Here is a 15,962-nt window from a genome sequence, read left to right as displayed (position 1 = left end):
AAAACAGGAAAAAATTAATCAAATTTCAAAAAAGGGTATTTCTTGGTAGCTAAAGCTGAAGAAGATGGTGACACTAGGCTTTGAAAATGTTGTACACAAGGTTCGAAAAATCGCTAGGCGCTAGTTGGGCGGTGAGCTGGGAAGAAGCGCCCAGGCGGCTAGGCGGGTGCCTAGGCGGCGCCTAGGCGGTTTTGTATTTTTTAATTTTTATTTAATTTTTATAGCTTTTATTTTTTGTAATTAAAAATATATAAACTTATAAAAACTCAAAGAGTAATAAAATTGCTCCTAAAAATCTAGAATATTCAAATTTTAAGAGAGTCCTAAATAAACATACATAAAGATTAAAGACCAAAGTGATAAAATTGCACCTAGAATGTTCAAATTTTAAGAGAGTCATAATTAAGCATCCATAAAGATTAAAGACTAAAGTTATAAAATTGCACCTAGAATGTTCAAATTTTAAGAGAGTCCTAAATAAGCATCCATAAAGAATTAAAGATTAAAGACTAAAGTTATAAAATTGCACCTAGAATGTTCAAATTTTAAGAGTCCTAAATAAGCATACATAAAGAGTTAAAGACTAAAGTGATAAAACAATTGCAAGCCTAAATGGCTAAATCTCTAACTCTTCCTCTCCATATCCATCCAAGACTCTTTCGGTGTCGGACTCAAACTCAACATCTTCTTCTTCTCCCTCCTCATCTGTGTCCTCATCCGATACAAAATCTTCATCATGAAGCTCTCTTACCTCTACATTTCTAGAACTTCTCCTAAGCCCACTATCCACTCCCAAAGACTCTCCCCCTATTTCACTAATAATATCCGAGTCATCTTCTTCATCACCACCATCCACAATCCACCCTTGAGCCTTGCTAGCTTCATTACCAAGTAGCACATCCACACCCAACTCTTGAGCCCTTCTCTTTTTGTTAATAATCTTGGCATTGAATTGGACATAGACTAGATTATTCAATCTTGAAGCATCTAGTCTATTCCTTTTCTTTGTATGGATCTACATAAAAAATATGTATATATATTGATAAGTTAGTAACAAATCAACCATTGTGAGAGAGTATTCTTCTAAGCATTTGAAAGAAAACACTTACTCCCTCAAAAGTACTCCAATTCCTTTCGCACCCGAATGAACTTGTAGTTAAAGAGAGTATTCTTCTAGCCATTTTTTGCAATTTGGGTGTTCCAGTTCCATAATTGGACCACCATCCAACTACATATGCAAAAAGCCACAAACAAAACAATAATAATAAGTAAACAAAATAAATATCATGCCTTGTAATTTTCACAAAATAATGAAAGTTTTAGTTTCTTACCCGGATCATACTTGTCATCATTCTTTGCACATCCCAACTTAGCTAATGCTCTTCCAAATCCACCCCCTTTGCTTTTATACATCAACAATTCTTCATTTGTCACCACACTTTGGGTCTCAAGGTCATCAGGAAAAAACTTCTCCACACAAAGAAAGAACCCTTCCATGACAACATGATCATATTGAATGTCTTCATCCTTGTAGAAGTAATAGGGGTTCAAGAGGTAAGCCGCCAAATGTAATGGACTATCAAGACGACCACGGGCTTTCTCATCAATAATCTCTATAATTGGCCGATAATTGGCCTCTTGATGTTTGAATGCCTCTTTAATGTCTTCCTTTGCCTTGAGTAATTCTCCATACAAAAAGCTCATTGATGGCTTTTTATCCCCATCCACAAGGCGAAGCACCTTAAACAAAGGAGCAAACACTTTCAAGCAAAGTGTTACCCCATTCCAAAAAGAGGTGCTCAATACGGTATTATATGCCGTTTTCCCCTTAGCACTCTTAGAATGTTTGCAAGCGGTCCAATCATCACAAGCAACCATACACCTCAACTCACTCTTCTTCTCCATCAAGCTTTGCAAAGTTAGAAAGGAAGTGGCAAATCTAGTGACTCCCGGCCTCACTATGTCTCTTTTCTTTGTATGCTTCCTCATCAAAGCCAATGTCTTGTGATGTGCATAGATAAAGATAGTGAATGCCTTTGTCTTCTCAATCACTCCTTTGAATTTTGGTTGGTTACCAATCCCTTGAAGCATGAGATTCAATGTATGAGTGGCACATGAAGTCCAAAATATATTTGGCCTCTTTATCTTCAACAAATTCCCCGCCGCCACATTGTTAGTAGCATTATCCGTCACTACTTGAACAACATTTTGTGCCCCAACTTCTTCAATGCATTTGTCAACATATTCAAAGATATAGGCCCCGGTGTGTGATTGATCCGAATCTTCCCTTGAAGAAAGAAAAGTAGTGCCTTCCTTGCAATTAACACACAAGTTCATAATACTTCTTCTTTTTCGGTCACTCCAAGCATCGGTGATAATGGAACAACCATTCTTTGCCCACTCTTCTTCATGCTTCTTGAGTGAATTTTTTGTCCTCTCAACCTCTTCCTTCAACAATGGCTCTCTTAGTTGGTATTGAGTTGGAGGTCGGTAACCCGGGCCAAATTGACCAACCGCTTCTACAAATCTTTTGAAGCTATCATTATCAATGGCATGAAATGGAATGCCGGCTTCATACACCCACCTAGTCAACCATTGATGCACACTATGTGCTCTTTCCTTCCAAATGGCATCATTAATATTTTGTTGACGCATCTTCTTGCTTCCATCAATTGAAGAATCGGGAGTGATTGAAGATGCAAACTTGTCTATAGGCCCAAGAAAGTGCGGCCTTTTTCTTGACAAACTTGGCCCTTCAATTTCTACATCTTCTACATCATGTGATTGAGAAACTTCAACTTCTTCCCTCACTTCCTTCTCATGCATATCCTTTTGCTTTCTCTTAATTTTTGCTCCCTCTATTGCGGCTATACATTTGGCTTTATCGGCATCCGTAGAATTCTTGCATGAGGCAACATTCCCCTTGATGTTGGCAATGTGTTGCTTCATTCTATGTATTCCACCACTAATTACTTTCCCACACAACTTACACTTCAACTTATCTAAGTTGTGTGGATCCGCCAACACAGCAAAGTCCCATCCAACATCGTTTGACCCACGCCTCAATGATCTATCTACTTCATTAGTAGCATTAGATCCTCCGGAAGATGCCATCAAGGAAGGCCTATTAATAAACAAACAATGATTTAACAATAGTGGCACTGTGGTAGAATGTATAATTGTACATGCATTAACTAATTTAACTCATTAATTCATTATATATTTATATGCATTAAACCATTAACTAACTGTCTAATTTAAGTCATTATAATTTAACCCAAGTTACCAAGTTACTCAATGATAGACTGATACTTCAACTCTCTGAGACCCTAACACAACCACACTCTGCTCAATTACACAAGCAAGGCAAACAACAGAAACATCCAGTAAGTCAGTAACAGAAACATCCAGTAACGAACAGAAACATCTAGTAACAGAAACATCCAGTAACAACAGGGCTACAACAGAAACATCCAGTAACAATTATCAATTTCCAGTTTCCAGCAACAGCAGTAAAATAGTATCAACAACTTAACAAGAACATTATCAATTCCAGGCTCCAGCAACAAGAATAATATTCTAGCAATAAGCCAACAACTCAACAACAACAAGATTATCAATTCCAGATTTCCAGCAACAAGAACAATATTCCAGCAATAAGCCAACAACTCAATAAGAACAAAGATTATCAATTTCCAGATTATGAATTTATGATTATCAATTCAACCAAAGATTATCAATTTCTCAGAACTTACCGTGGAGAAGCTGAGGGGAGGAGCTGTGGAGCGAAGGGGCGAAGAAGCTGGCGGTTGAGATGGTGGAGGAAGAGTCGAAACTGGAGCGGAAGGGCGAAGAAGATTCCGATCTGATTTCAGAGCTCAGCCGCGAGCAGAGCCGCAGAGAAAAGAGAGAGCGACGAAGAAGCTACCGGTTCCGACTTTCGATGATCCGATCTGGTTCCAGAGTGAGCCGCACGCAGAGCCGCAAAGAGAAAGAGAGAGCGACAAAGAGAGAGAGCGACAAAGAGAGAGAGTGACAGCACGGAGGAGAGGCTCACCACCGACGGAGAAGAGATCGAGCACGGAGGAGACTGAGCTAGAGATTTGCTTCGTTTTCGCATCACAGACGAACTGACCCTATGATTTGCGGCGTTTTGGCCTTTGGGAGGAACTGACCCTACGAATTTGGGCTTAGGTCTTAATCTCGCGATTTAAAAAAATAAATTAAAAAAAAAAAACTCCTGTCTCACCGCCCAACCGCCTAGGCAGCCTGGGCGCCCGCCTAACTCAGAAACGCCCAGAAGCTCCGATTTGCCATTCCTCGAGGCAGAGAGGCGACGCCCAGCGCCTAGGCGGGCTGGGCGGCCGCGTTTTAGAACATTGGTTGTACAGTATCCAAATTATGATAGAAATTTTAAAACTACAATAAAGATTAAAGTGAATTAAACTACTATCGCAGCACCCAAAACCCTAAGCCACACGGCCTCCTCCTCTCATTTTTCACCGAAACCTCACAATTATGTCGAATATCAACAAGATTACTGCCTCATTTGCAGCCTCTTGGCCCTCACAGGCGGCAAGGTGATCGACATATTGATGATGGTGGGCGGCTCTCATCGGTGTGCGTTGCAGTCGTATCTCCTAGCCCACCCTTTAGCAACTAAACCTACTGTTTTGAATGATCTGAAACACTTCTTTTAGCGTGTTTGGGTGCTAGGTAGAGACTTCAAGATCTAGAAGTGAGCACCAAATCGATTTGTGCTGAGTTTTGATCTACTCCAGGATAGGAATAAGGTGTTGAAAGGGGACCTTGGAGATTCAATCATGCTCCCGTGGTGCTACGTGAGTATGACTGCATTACACCAGTACAAGCAGTGGACCTAAACTTGCTTTATTTCTGGGTTCGTATCACGAACATCCTACTGTTATATAAGGTATGTCATACTATCAAGAACATCGCTTCTGTGGCTGGGAAATTCATTGAATTGGATGGCAAGCTTTTTGATAATTCTAGGAAGGTAAGGGTTAGGGTTTTTCATGGTATTGACAAACCTTTCTTCCTCAAAAGACTCTAAAACTAGATACTAATTTTGAAGCTGAAATTTCATTTTTCTTTGAGAATCTTGTGGGTAAGTGCAAGGCTTATGACCTCATTTTTCATGAGGAAGGACGCTGCCCTGTAGCTGATGGTCGAGCAGCACTAAGACTAGAACATGCGATCTAGAAAAGAGGCTGGAAGTCCTTAGCCCTTCTTTGGGTTTTGCCAATAGCAGGTTTGTCAATGGAGCATTCAAATTCCAAGGCCTTGAAACCCCCATCCTGCCTCCTATCAGCAGAGTGCTCTTTGGATCTAAAGAATCTACTTCTGGACGTAAACCAGTTCTGCTGTGTGACCCGGATGCCGATTCTCCTCCAGTGCAGATGACTGTCTTGCACTTGTTCAAGTTGATGAGATGGTATTCACCAAAAGGGACAGGCCTGCTTCCCCGTATTCATCCTCAAAGAAATTGAAGGTACTGTTACCTAACTTGTTTAACACACCAGCATGCATGGACTTGCCTACAAAGACGTTGAAAATGCCGAAATTCACTACCAAGTTCACTGCTAAATCACTTGGGATGGTTGAAGCTCCAGGTAGTATTTTGGTGCCTAAAGAAGCAGTGCAGGAGGGGAAGTCCGAGACACGGAAGAAAAGAGGAAAGCCTTTTGGTTCCAAGAACAAGAATCCTTCCAAAGCAAAGAAAATAGTGGAAGCACAAGAACTTTGCCTGGCCTATCTTGCCAAGCCTCCAAGCCCTAGTTTGAAGTGCAAAGAGAAAATTTAAGTCTTTATTTTTTAGAACTTTGCCTATTTACTATGCTTTGTTTTCATAGTTTATATGCTCGCTTTAATAAGTGAGGATGATATGTCTTAATGAGTGGTGTTATCCTGTATACCACTTGTTTTTATTTGCCCTCTATATTCAAGGCAGTGGAAAGGTATATAATGTACCGTTCTAGCTTGAGCTAATGAAATCGTTTTAATTTGATTCAAAAAAAAAAAAAAAAGTGAATTGAACTACGTGTATCTGGAAACCTAGTAGAATAATCAACAATTCAAAAACTATTTTTGGGACTAAAATGATCAACCAATAAATACCCTTTTCTCAAAATTTGATTGAATTTCTTCTCTTTTTCAACAAAATGCAATCAACCATGACATTATCAATCAAAGAAAATGATTTTGGATTTGGAAAGAGAAGAAATTTAATCAAATTTCAAAAAAAGGTATTTCTTGGTAGCTAAAGATAAAGAAGAGGGTGACGTGGAGCTTTGTAGATGTTGTATAATATCCAAATTATGATAGAAATTTCAGAACTACAATAACGATTTAAGTGAATTAAACTACCTATATCTGAATGCCCAATAGAATAATCAATAATTCAAAAACTAATTATGGGACTAAAATGATTGACCAAGAAATACCCTTGTCTGAAATTAGATTCAATTTCTTCTCTTTTCCAACAAAAAGCAATCAACCATGGCAATCAAAGAAATTGATGAAGGTCGGAAAAGAGATGAAATTGAATCAAATTTCAGAAAGGGTATTTCGTGGTAGCTAAATAAGACGAAGAAGAGGGTGATGTTGACCTTTGTAGATGTTGTATAGTATCCAAATTATGATAGAAATTTCAAAACTACAATAATGATTAAAGTGAATTAAACCGCCATCTGTATCTGAATGCCCAGTATAATAATCAACAATTTAAAAACTATTTTTGGGACTACAATGATCGACCAAGAAATACCCTTTTCTGAAATTAGATTCAATTTCTTCTCTTTTCCAACATAAAGCAATCAACCATGACATTATCAATCAAGAAATTGATGAAGGGTCAGAAAAAGAAAAGAAATTGAATCGAATTTCAGAAAGGGTATTGCATGGCAGCTATAGATGAAGAAGAGGACAACACCGGAAAATGCAATCAAGCATGACATTATCAATCAACGAAAAAAATGATGGGCAGCAAGAACCATAATTGAGAATCATATCAAATTGATAATTCCTAAATTAACAACCAATTAAGGAAATGAAAATCAACCTTCTCGATAAAACATGATAGATAGAGAGAGATGAAGGCAGAGACTTGACTCAACGTTAGTTATGGAGACAGAGAAGCTTCCCAAAATAATAAGCTTTTATTTATTTATTTATTGAAATAGTACTTTATTAACTCCAAAGATTACCTTAAATAATAAGCTTGTTTAAGGTAACTTATATAAATGGGGGAGGTAAGAAGAATATTTTTTTTCTCTCTTTGTCCTTTATTTGTCTTTTCATATGAGTTGACAAACTCTAATAACAATTGAAAAAAGATGGAGGTCAAAATATCAAATTAGGAGGTCAACTAGAACCACCCTTACATAAATAAATCATGTAAAAAAATAGGTCAAGAGAGAATTTTATGGGTACTTTGAGGCAATGTTTTAAAAAAAACGCGCCTAGAGGCGTCCTATGCTCAAAATTTCAATTAAATTGAGTCAATTTTGATGCCAAAGCAACGAGGCGCAAAAAGCGCATAAAGCGGTGCCTAAGGCACCAAAGGCGCACGCCCAGCAATTTTTTTTTTTTTTTTTCAAAACCATACCTCATGTGGAGGAAGGTTTTCTCTCAAGCTCTATTCCATGTAGTTGTGCTAATCCTTGGTGTTAGTTAGAAGGTAAACAACATTACGATCTTTACCGTGTTTGTCTTGTGCCAACTATTGAATGAATTTAATGGTGCTGGTGAGGCTACTCTGCAACACGATCTGGTTGCTGACTTCTTTTTCTGCCTCTACATCTATCTTACTCTGTGATATTTATGAATTTGGTTTGAGATCGTGTTTTCTTGAAGTTAAGATTGAGACTAATGGAAGATGAACTTTTTTTTTTTTTTACAAAAAAGAAAGAAAGATAAGAGGATAAGGTTTTAAACTGCTTTTGGAATTAGGATAGAGAGGTTAAGTGAAGATAAAATTCCCTTTGTTTGAACTAGAAAAATAAAAATGAAGACAGATAGAGATTAACTCTATCAAGATAACTATAAAAAAGGGCTAGAGATTAAGTCAAAATTAGTAGTGAATAAATTTATTTTCTTACATTATTAATGTTCTATAATTATAATATATATATATATATATATATATATATATCAATCATAAGACTTACGCCTTATGCCCCAGGGTATGCCTCAGCATTTTAAAGTATTGCTTTGAGGTTTTAGTTAATAAGTGAGTATATTTTTGGTAGATACAATATATGCTGAATTTATTCCTAATATTGTATCTGTACGTTTTTATTTTGGATTATTTAGAAATTGAGTTTTAATATTGACCCGAGAGCTATATCCATCATAAACTTGAAAGAAATTTATAAAATAATGAGAGTGAAATCCACACTCAAAAAATTACATTTTACACTCCCACTTTCTAGTTTTTATGTATGTTATGCTGCTTACTAATTCACTTCCAATTTTGCCCTTCTTCCTATCAAAAAGAGAAGTCATTCGTCATCTATTATCTTAACCAAAATGCCAACTGATTTCTTCATTGTTAAAGAAAAAATACTGGAATTGGATTGATCAATCTGCAACTCTATTGGAGTCAAAAATGGATCACACTAAGAAGACTGTTTAGAAATCCACTAGAGGCAAGGCACCAAGGAAGCAGCTGGCAACCAAGGCGACCCGGAATTCAGCTCTGGTGATCGAAGGACTGAAGAAGCCCCACCACTTTAGAGTGGGAACAGTGGCTCTGAGAGAAATCAGGAAGAACAAAAAGAGCACGAAGCTTTTGATCCACAAGCTTCCATTCTAGAGGCTTGTGAGGGAGATTGCTCAGGATTTCAAGATTAATCTCAGGTTCCAAAGTAGCACCATGGCGGCGCTTCAAAAGGCGGAAGAGGCTTACTTGGTGGGTCTGTTTGAAGACACCAACCTCTGCACTATTCACTCTAAGAGGGTCACCATTATGCCCAATGATATTCAGCTGACTAGGAGAATTAGAGGCAAGAGACCTTAGGAAAATCCATATCCCATTTCTTTGGTATTAATATTTGCTTAGCTTAGAATCATGAATGAGATTAGAAGGAGAGGAAATCAATATTAAATACAGAATCCTTGAATCTCTAATTTGCTCTACTATAGCTTATATCATTGGCTTAAACACTATTTTTCCAGAGCCCTACGACTTACCGTAAACTAGTTACTCTTGAGAGCTTGTATGACTTTCTTACAATCAGAGACTTTATTCCTATTTTTACTATGCATGCTGTGAAGCTTTACTTCCTTATTCCATTGGCAATCAACTGGATTTTCTGAAACAAGCTGTCAATGGGTATCGGGGTGGCTTAAGTATGTGAAATGGTGTTGTAAGATCAAACATTTCCAACATCCTCATACGAAATTCCAGTTCGAACATCAATATGTCTTCGTCTACCCTCCTAGGAAAGACAAGGTTGAGTAGCTAATTAAGAGAAAAAATTGAAGTTTAGGTTCAACAGACATTATAGGATTGAGTTTGAACGTGATGATTGATACGCTAAAATTAGCGCGCAATTTAACCCTGAAAATGTCATCGTTAGTATATAGTAAATAGGGATCGTTCTATTCCGGGGATTGAGGGTACACCTGTCATTGTAAAACAATTAAAGAATTAAAATAAAAACAAAGTATAATATTTACACATATATAAACAACTTACGAAAATGAGGGGGATTTAGGTTTAGGGTTTTCGAAAATTAAAATAAATAAAGGGAAGAAAACATAAAAACATGAATACAAGAATGAAACATAAGAAACAAAGATCAAAACCAATTCCATAATCAAATTCGAATCAACACTACAATTATTCTTCCAAGTTATGAGAAAGAAGTTGATCATGTAAAACATTTGAAGCAAATGATTTTCCATATTTTACTTTCCTTTACTAATTAATCTAAGTGAAATCACATAGATCAATCCTATCAAACATGCAATCAAAGTCTAGAAAGCTAGCAAATCAAAACATGTTCAACGCAATAAACAAGAGAAAGGTTATCAACTTAAGTGCACAACTTAGTATGAATAAGTTCATCTAATTGCAATCCTTTTCAATTAAATTCGATTCTTGTCCAAAAAATTTACTACTTTTGATTCAAGTTCACAAAACTATTAGGTGAATCATAAACTTAAATCTAGCATCAATTATACATAAACCCTAAAATGTTTCGAACCACTTATAATAAACATATAAAAAATATCAATCAAGCAAATTTAATTGAACAATCTCACAAAAGCAACTTAGAATCATAATCATAGGAATCAAAAACTTTATTCAATCATAAAATTTCAGAATTAAACTTAGTTCAAATATTGTTGTCAACTAGAAACAATTCCAACGAAATCAAACAAGGTTACAAAGAAAGAGGGCGAATTACACCGTGAGATGGAGATGGGGATGGAGAAGTTGACGTTATGGAGTCTTGAATCTTGGAAGCAAGTCTTCAAGGTGAGGGATGCTCACGGCTTGGTTCTTCTCTTCTTCTTCCTTGCTTGAAACCGTGGAGATTGCACTAGAGGATAGAGAGAGCTTGATGTTTTTTTAGAGAAATTTCTGAATTGTAAGGTGTGTAAAACGTCTAGGGAGAGGGAGTATATATGGGGAATGGCCAAAGTGCTTTCCAAGCTTCTTGATTCTTCTATTATTTTCCAAGGAATTATCAGAAAATGCCACATAACTCCAACCAATCGAAATTTGACATGTAAGCCCTATTGTGTTGTCCAACCAATCAAAACTCTCCAAAATAAATCTAAATCCCTTCATTATATATTATTGCCGAAATATATAAGATATTTTTCTGATTTTCTTCACCAATTTCGGCAACAATATCTTTAGAGAAAATAGGGGACGAATCTAGACTTGTTTTGAACATTTTCTTGTTGCACACACTTCTTTCCTTAAAACTCTCCCTTGAATATCTCTTGCGTAATCTTTTTATTTTCTTCTTGATTTTCACGCCATCTCCTTCTTTTCCTCTTGGTTTTTCACGGCAAACACTCCAAACATGTTTCTTTGCATCACAAACCCTAAAATCCAATGGGCTTATATCCATTTTGCCGAAAATCCAAGTTAATCTAGAGAGTTCTTAGGCCATCTTGCGTCATCTTCAAGCCTTTATGCCTCCAACATCATTTCCTTCAATATTTCGATCAAGTTTCTTGGTTAGCTCTGGAATCTTGCTTGATACACTTTGCTATTTTGAACAGGGTTTCCTGATTGGAACAGGAAAGCTTCATTTCTGCTCATTTGCGCAGTCCTTTGCCTCTTGTCTTAACTCCTCTCAACGTTGGCTAGCTCCTCTTCCCTTTCTTGAGTTCATTTCCACTTGTTTGCTCCGAGGACCTGAATAAAGAAACTATTACTAAAAATAGAAACTTTCCTAAAAAGAAAATAAAAAGTTTCCAAAAATGAAAAATAGAAACTTCCTAAAAGTAAGAAATGGAAACTTTCCTAAACTAAAAGGGAAACTTGCTAAAAACAGGAAAAAGAAACTTTCCTAAACTAAAATGATTCATTTAAGGAAATAACTAAGTAAATACGAGGAAATAACCAATAAAACGTCGCATTAAAATGCTCCTATCAATGATTTGACCAACAAAAGAAGAAGAAATTAAAAGTGGGAGGCTCATGGTGAGCTGGGAATGAAGGTTGGTTTATGAACATTCATCCACTCTTGAGATGGGGACTTGTGTGAATGAGAAATGGAGGAATAGTAAATTGTTGTTAGGTATTGCAAGGAAGATGGTTATGATTGATAGGACATAGGGAAAAACGATAAGAGAAACAAATGTAGTCATAAAATATAGGGCTAGGCACGGGCCAGGTTCAACAAAAATTTTGCTGGGCCAGCGCCTGGTCGGTTTTTTAAGGTTTGGGCCCAAAACCCGTTTTGCACTCAATAGGGAACGACCCGTTTCATTTCGGGCTAGGCTTCCGGGTTCACAGGCCCAAACAGCCTTATAAAAAAAAAAATAAAAAAAAAAGACCAAGATCGACATCAGCTGGATTTTTAGGCCACCACAATCTTCCTTGCCTAGAACACCTCGCTTTTGACCTCGAATCCCACAGCCTCAGAGCCTTTCCAAGACGCAAAGCAAAACCCCTAATTCCAAATCCTGTAAGCTTATTAATCAAACACCCAAAATCATGGAACTAATCCGATTCAATTGATTCGTAACCCAAAAATTCAGTGCATGATTCAAAGCTATTTGATGAAAAGTGAATTGAATCAAAATAACAGCTACAGGTCCTCCTCTAGCGAGTACCTTCCTCGCATAAACACAAAATCAATTACTAGAAAGCCTTAATATATAAACACATTCATAGCAAGAGAGATACAGTAAGAAAGAGAGAGAAACCTTTGGATGTTGGATTGGAGGTCGGAGATTAAGAGGTCCATGGCCTTAGAATTCAGAGAAAAGGCCTCAGAATTCTAATCAACTCCATCAGGAAGCACTCCGAGGCTATAATCTCTCCTTATCTGTATTGCACTTACTGGCCTCCATGAAGCTGAAGCTCCTCTCTTCGCCAAAATCTTAAGCATTGGCCGATTTGGTTCTGGAGCTGGTCATAAAAGTCGGGGACTCAGGGCTAGTTTGGGATTGCTATGACTTTTAAAAAAAACTGTTGCTGCTGTGTTGTGAGAATAATTAGTTGTGAATTAAAACAGTTTCGTGTTTGGTAAATAATATTTTTAAAAGTGCTGTCAGTACATAAAACAACTGCAGAGTGTGTTTTGATCCACAACAGCTTCTAAAAGAAACCTCTAGGCTGCTTCTAAAATCTGCTGCTAGTGACCTATAATTTTCAATTAAAGCTGCTTTTTATTTATATACCAATCACAATAAAATTTAAAATTTTGAACAAAAGCTGATTTTTTTAAAAGCGAGACAATCCCAAACAAGACCTCAATCTCAAATAAGACATTGAAGAATACGACTACTGAGGACTGAAGAATACTAGTATTCCTATTGAGACTTTTAACAATTCGGGTATGACAGGCTTTCTTTGTGTGAAAAAAAACTAGGCTTTCATCCTCTTGGTTCCATACTGTCTTGTTGTAAGAGACTAATTCAGAATTTCAATCCCTTTCGCTGAAGCACATTTTTTGTTACACCCCACATCTGATATACCTTTTTACTGAGTTACGTGAAATTCGTTATGGTTACCGTTCGCAGTTATAATTTTAACGTTTAGGGGGTGGTTAAAAATTGACTTTTTATGAGTTATTAATTTGAGAAAACTTCCTTCATGAAAGTTGTAGAGAACGTTAAACTGAGCGCGTGCATATGTGGTACGTAAAAATCGGAGTTCGTATGTGAAAGTTATAGCTTAAAATGTGAAAGTTACTGTTCATGGTAACAAAAATATAAATATGAAAAGTTACCACTGTGGGTTTCCATTTTCGGAAACCCGGTAACTCTCCCTCTCTCTTCACCCCCGACTCCTTCCCCTTTCTGCCCGAACTGTTCCACCTTCGATTTCTCCCTCGTCCGGCCGACCCACGACGGAATCCGGCTATCCCCGAGCTCGCCTCCTCCCCCTTGACACGTTGGCGGTGGTATTTTGCGAAGATTTGGCCGGAGAAGCTTGATTTCGCGCCGGGAAGGTAAGGGGTGCAGTTTGCTATTTTTGCCGGTTTCCGGCGATTCCGGCCTTCTCCGGTCACTAGACCGGCGTCGAAGGTCGGGTTTTTGCTTGAGATTATTTTCCCTAAGGTCTTGCTTCTCAATTTGCAGTGTAGAGGTCGAATCGATCGAACCCGATCCTAGGGTTCTTGAATTTTTCTGGAAAATCTTCACCGGCTTAATTGGAGCTCTTCCAGGTAAAATTGGCACTTGTTGTAGTTGAGAAAGAGATTAAGCATGTTGAGTAGGTGGTGCTGCCAAAATTTGGTGGCCATTGGTGGTGGTTGGCCTGGGGCGCGTGGGCCCCACGCGCGGCCACTGTGGGTGGCGCGTGGAGGCGTGTGGAGCTGCAATTTATTCTCTGTTTTGGCTCCATAAATCCCTTAACGATGGTAGTAGTATATACATGAAGTTTGGTGGAGATTGGAGGGATTACAAATTGTGTATAAACGAATAATTAACGATTTACGTGAATTCGATCGCCGAAATTCGTTCGAATTCACTTTAGAATTTATATATCGATGAATGGATATTGATGGAATTTCGAGGATGGATTTATTGTGAATTAAGGAGTTGGATTTGAAGGGGGGACGTTATGAATTTCAATTTCTAATTATCATAAAGTTACTATTCGTACAGGACGAGAGGAATCTTCGTACGAGGAAAATACCGAGCGATGTCAGGATTGAGCATATATAGTGAGTGGACTTTTATTTTTCAAAGAATGATGCATGCATTTATTTAAACGGTTCCGAAGTTATAAATTATTTATCAATTTACTTTCTTGAGCATACGGTTATTTTCGGAAACGGTTTTGGTTAATTGATTTACTTGGAGATTTTATGGCGTGCGGGGTCACGTCATTGGTTTACGCTTATCTTCTTTTATTTATTTATTTCCGATGTGATTCCCGGATTTATACTATTTATATTATACTTATATTCGGCGATTTATGATTTTTATGAAATGCGATGAAGTTAATCTTTATACTTATTTATATCCTAATTATTTTTCTTGAATTTGAGACTATCTTGGCATGTGGGACACGTCATGGGAAATTCTTTTACGAAATATGGGGAAGCCTTATGTGTTTGTGGTTTTACTTGGTTTTCGGATTTCTTATGCCATACTTTGGGTGACTTGTCATTGCTAGCATTGATCTTCCGCCTTTGTGGCAAGGTGATGGGATCACCGAAGCCCTCCGCCTTTGTGGCGCTGGTTACTGTCTTTGTGACAGTAATTCTAAAGCCCAGTATCCTATCGTGACACATAGTGGCGTAAGGGTATATTACGGGAGTAATGGGAGTACTTTAGCCTGGGAGGCTATCACCCGAGCCTGGGTGGCTCACTCGTATGGCTATCGTCTTCCCCTACTCATTATACTATTTTTGACTAGCGGGGCTAGTCCGATTTGTTTTAGCCAGCGGGGCTGGTTCTATTTCTTTGAGTATCGGAGTTTCCACCTTTTCTTTTATTCGTATGTGACTAGCGGGGCTAGTCGGCCTTAAAGAGCGAAACTCCTCTTATTTTATTTTTGTTAATCATTGCATGCATCGGGAGTTTTGATTGTTATAAATGTGGAAAAGTATAAAATCCCTTTTTCCTTTCAATGATTTATTTTTGTCCACTCACGCTAACGTTTTTATATACTTTTCCCTGGGCCCTTCGGTTTCAAATGCCCAGATTGCAGTATTGCTGCTCGGTGTACGAGTGTGAGCCATAGTGACCGTACCTGCTTCAGCCATCACATTCTGTAGGTTACCTGTTTAACCTACTGCACTCCTTGTCTATTTATATTCCTAGAATGCTCTGATTACTAAGGGATATGTGACCCAAACTTGTATGAATTATATTTGAGGTCTACGACCTAACTTTGGTGATTGTAGTAACTTTTAACTTTTGGAGATTGTGTATGATGTTATTAGCTTTGAGATGGGATTGGTTGAATTTAGGAGCAGGGTTGCTCCAAGAGTTATGGTTGGATTATTTGAAGTGAATTTTGGTTTTCCGCAGGATTTTGGGTTATCCATTTTTAAGGGAGGTTATGCCGAAATTTTTAGTAAATCTCCTTTAAAGGTGGGTCCCGCAGGGCCACTTCTGATTCCAGGGTGGAATTCGGGGCGGGTCTTGTCAGTTGGTATCAGAGCACTAGGTTTCTAGATTATGTAGACTTCCTTACTTCCTTACTACTTTATATGCCTAATGACGCCTGGTACCTCCCGAGTGATGGCCCGACCGCGGCGGATCCCCATCGTGTGCTCTTCGGTATTAGTGTG

At 37.9% G+C, this 15,962-nt stretch overlaps 1 protein-coding gene and 1 pseudogene across 1 annotated transcript; one reads left to right on the top strand and one right to left on the bottom strand.

The window, feature by feature from the left end:
- Positions 1 to 559: 559 nt before the first annotated feature.
- On the bottom strand, positions 560 to 3,114 carry LOC112163854. The gene is made up of 3 exons (XM_024300119.2): positions 1,332 to 3,114; positions 1,110 to 1,228; positions 560 to 1,015 (listed from the first exon to the last, which is right to left on the bottom strand). Exons 1-3 carry the CDS (start codon positions 3,112 to 3,114, stop codon positions 617 to 619), a joined length of 2,301 nt encoding a protein of 766 aa, XP_024155887.1. The 3' UTR covers positions 560 to 616.
- Positions 3,115 to 8,629: 5,515 nt separating this feature from the next.
- Positions 8,630 to 9,040, top strand: LOC112163853 (annotated as a pseudogene).
- The last annotated feature ends 6,922 nt before the right edge of the window (positions 9,041 to 15,962 follow it).

The sequence above is a fragment of the Rosa chinensis genome, chromosome 5, assembly GCF_002994745.2.
Source record: "Rosa chinensis cultivar Old Blush chromosome 5, RchiOBHm-V2, whole genome shotgun sequence".
NCBI classification, from domain to species: domain Eukaryota; kingdom Viridiplantae; phylum Streptophyta; class Magnoliopsida; order Rosales; family Rosaceae; genus Rosa; species Rosa chinensis.
This window is presented reverse-complemented; position numbering and strand designations above follow the sequence as displayed.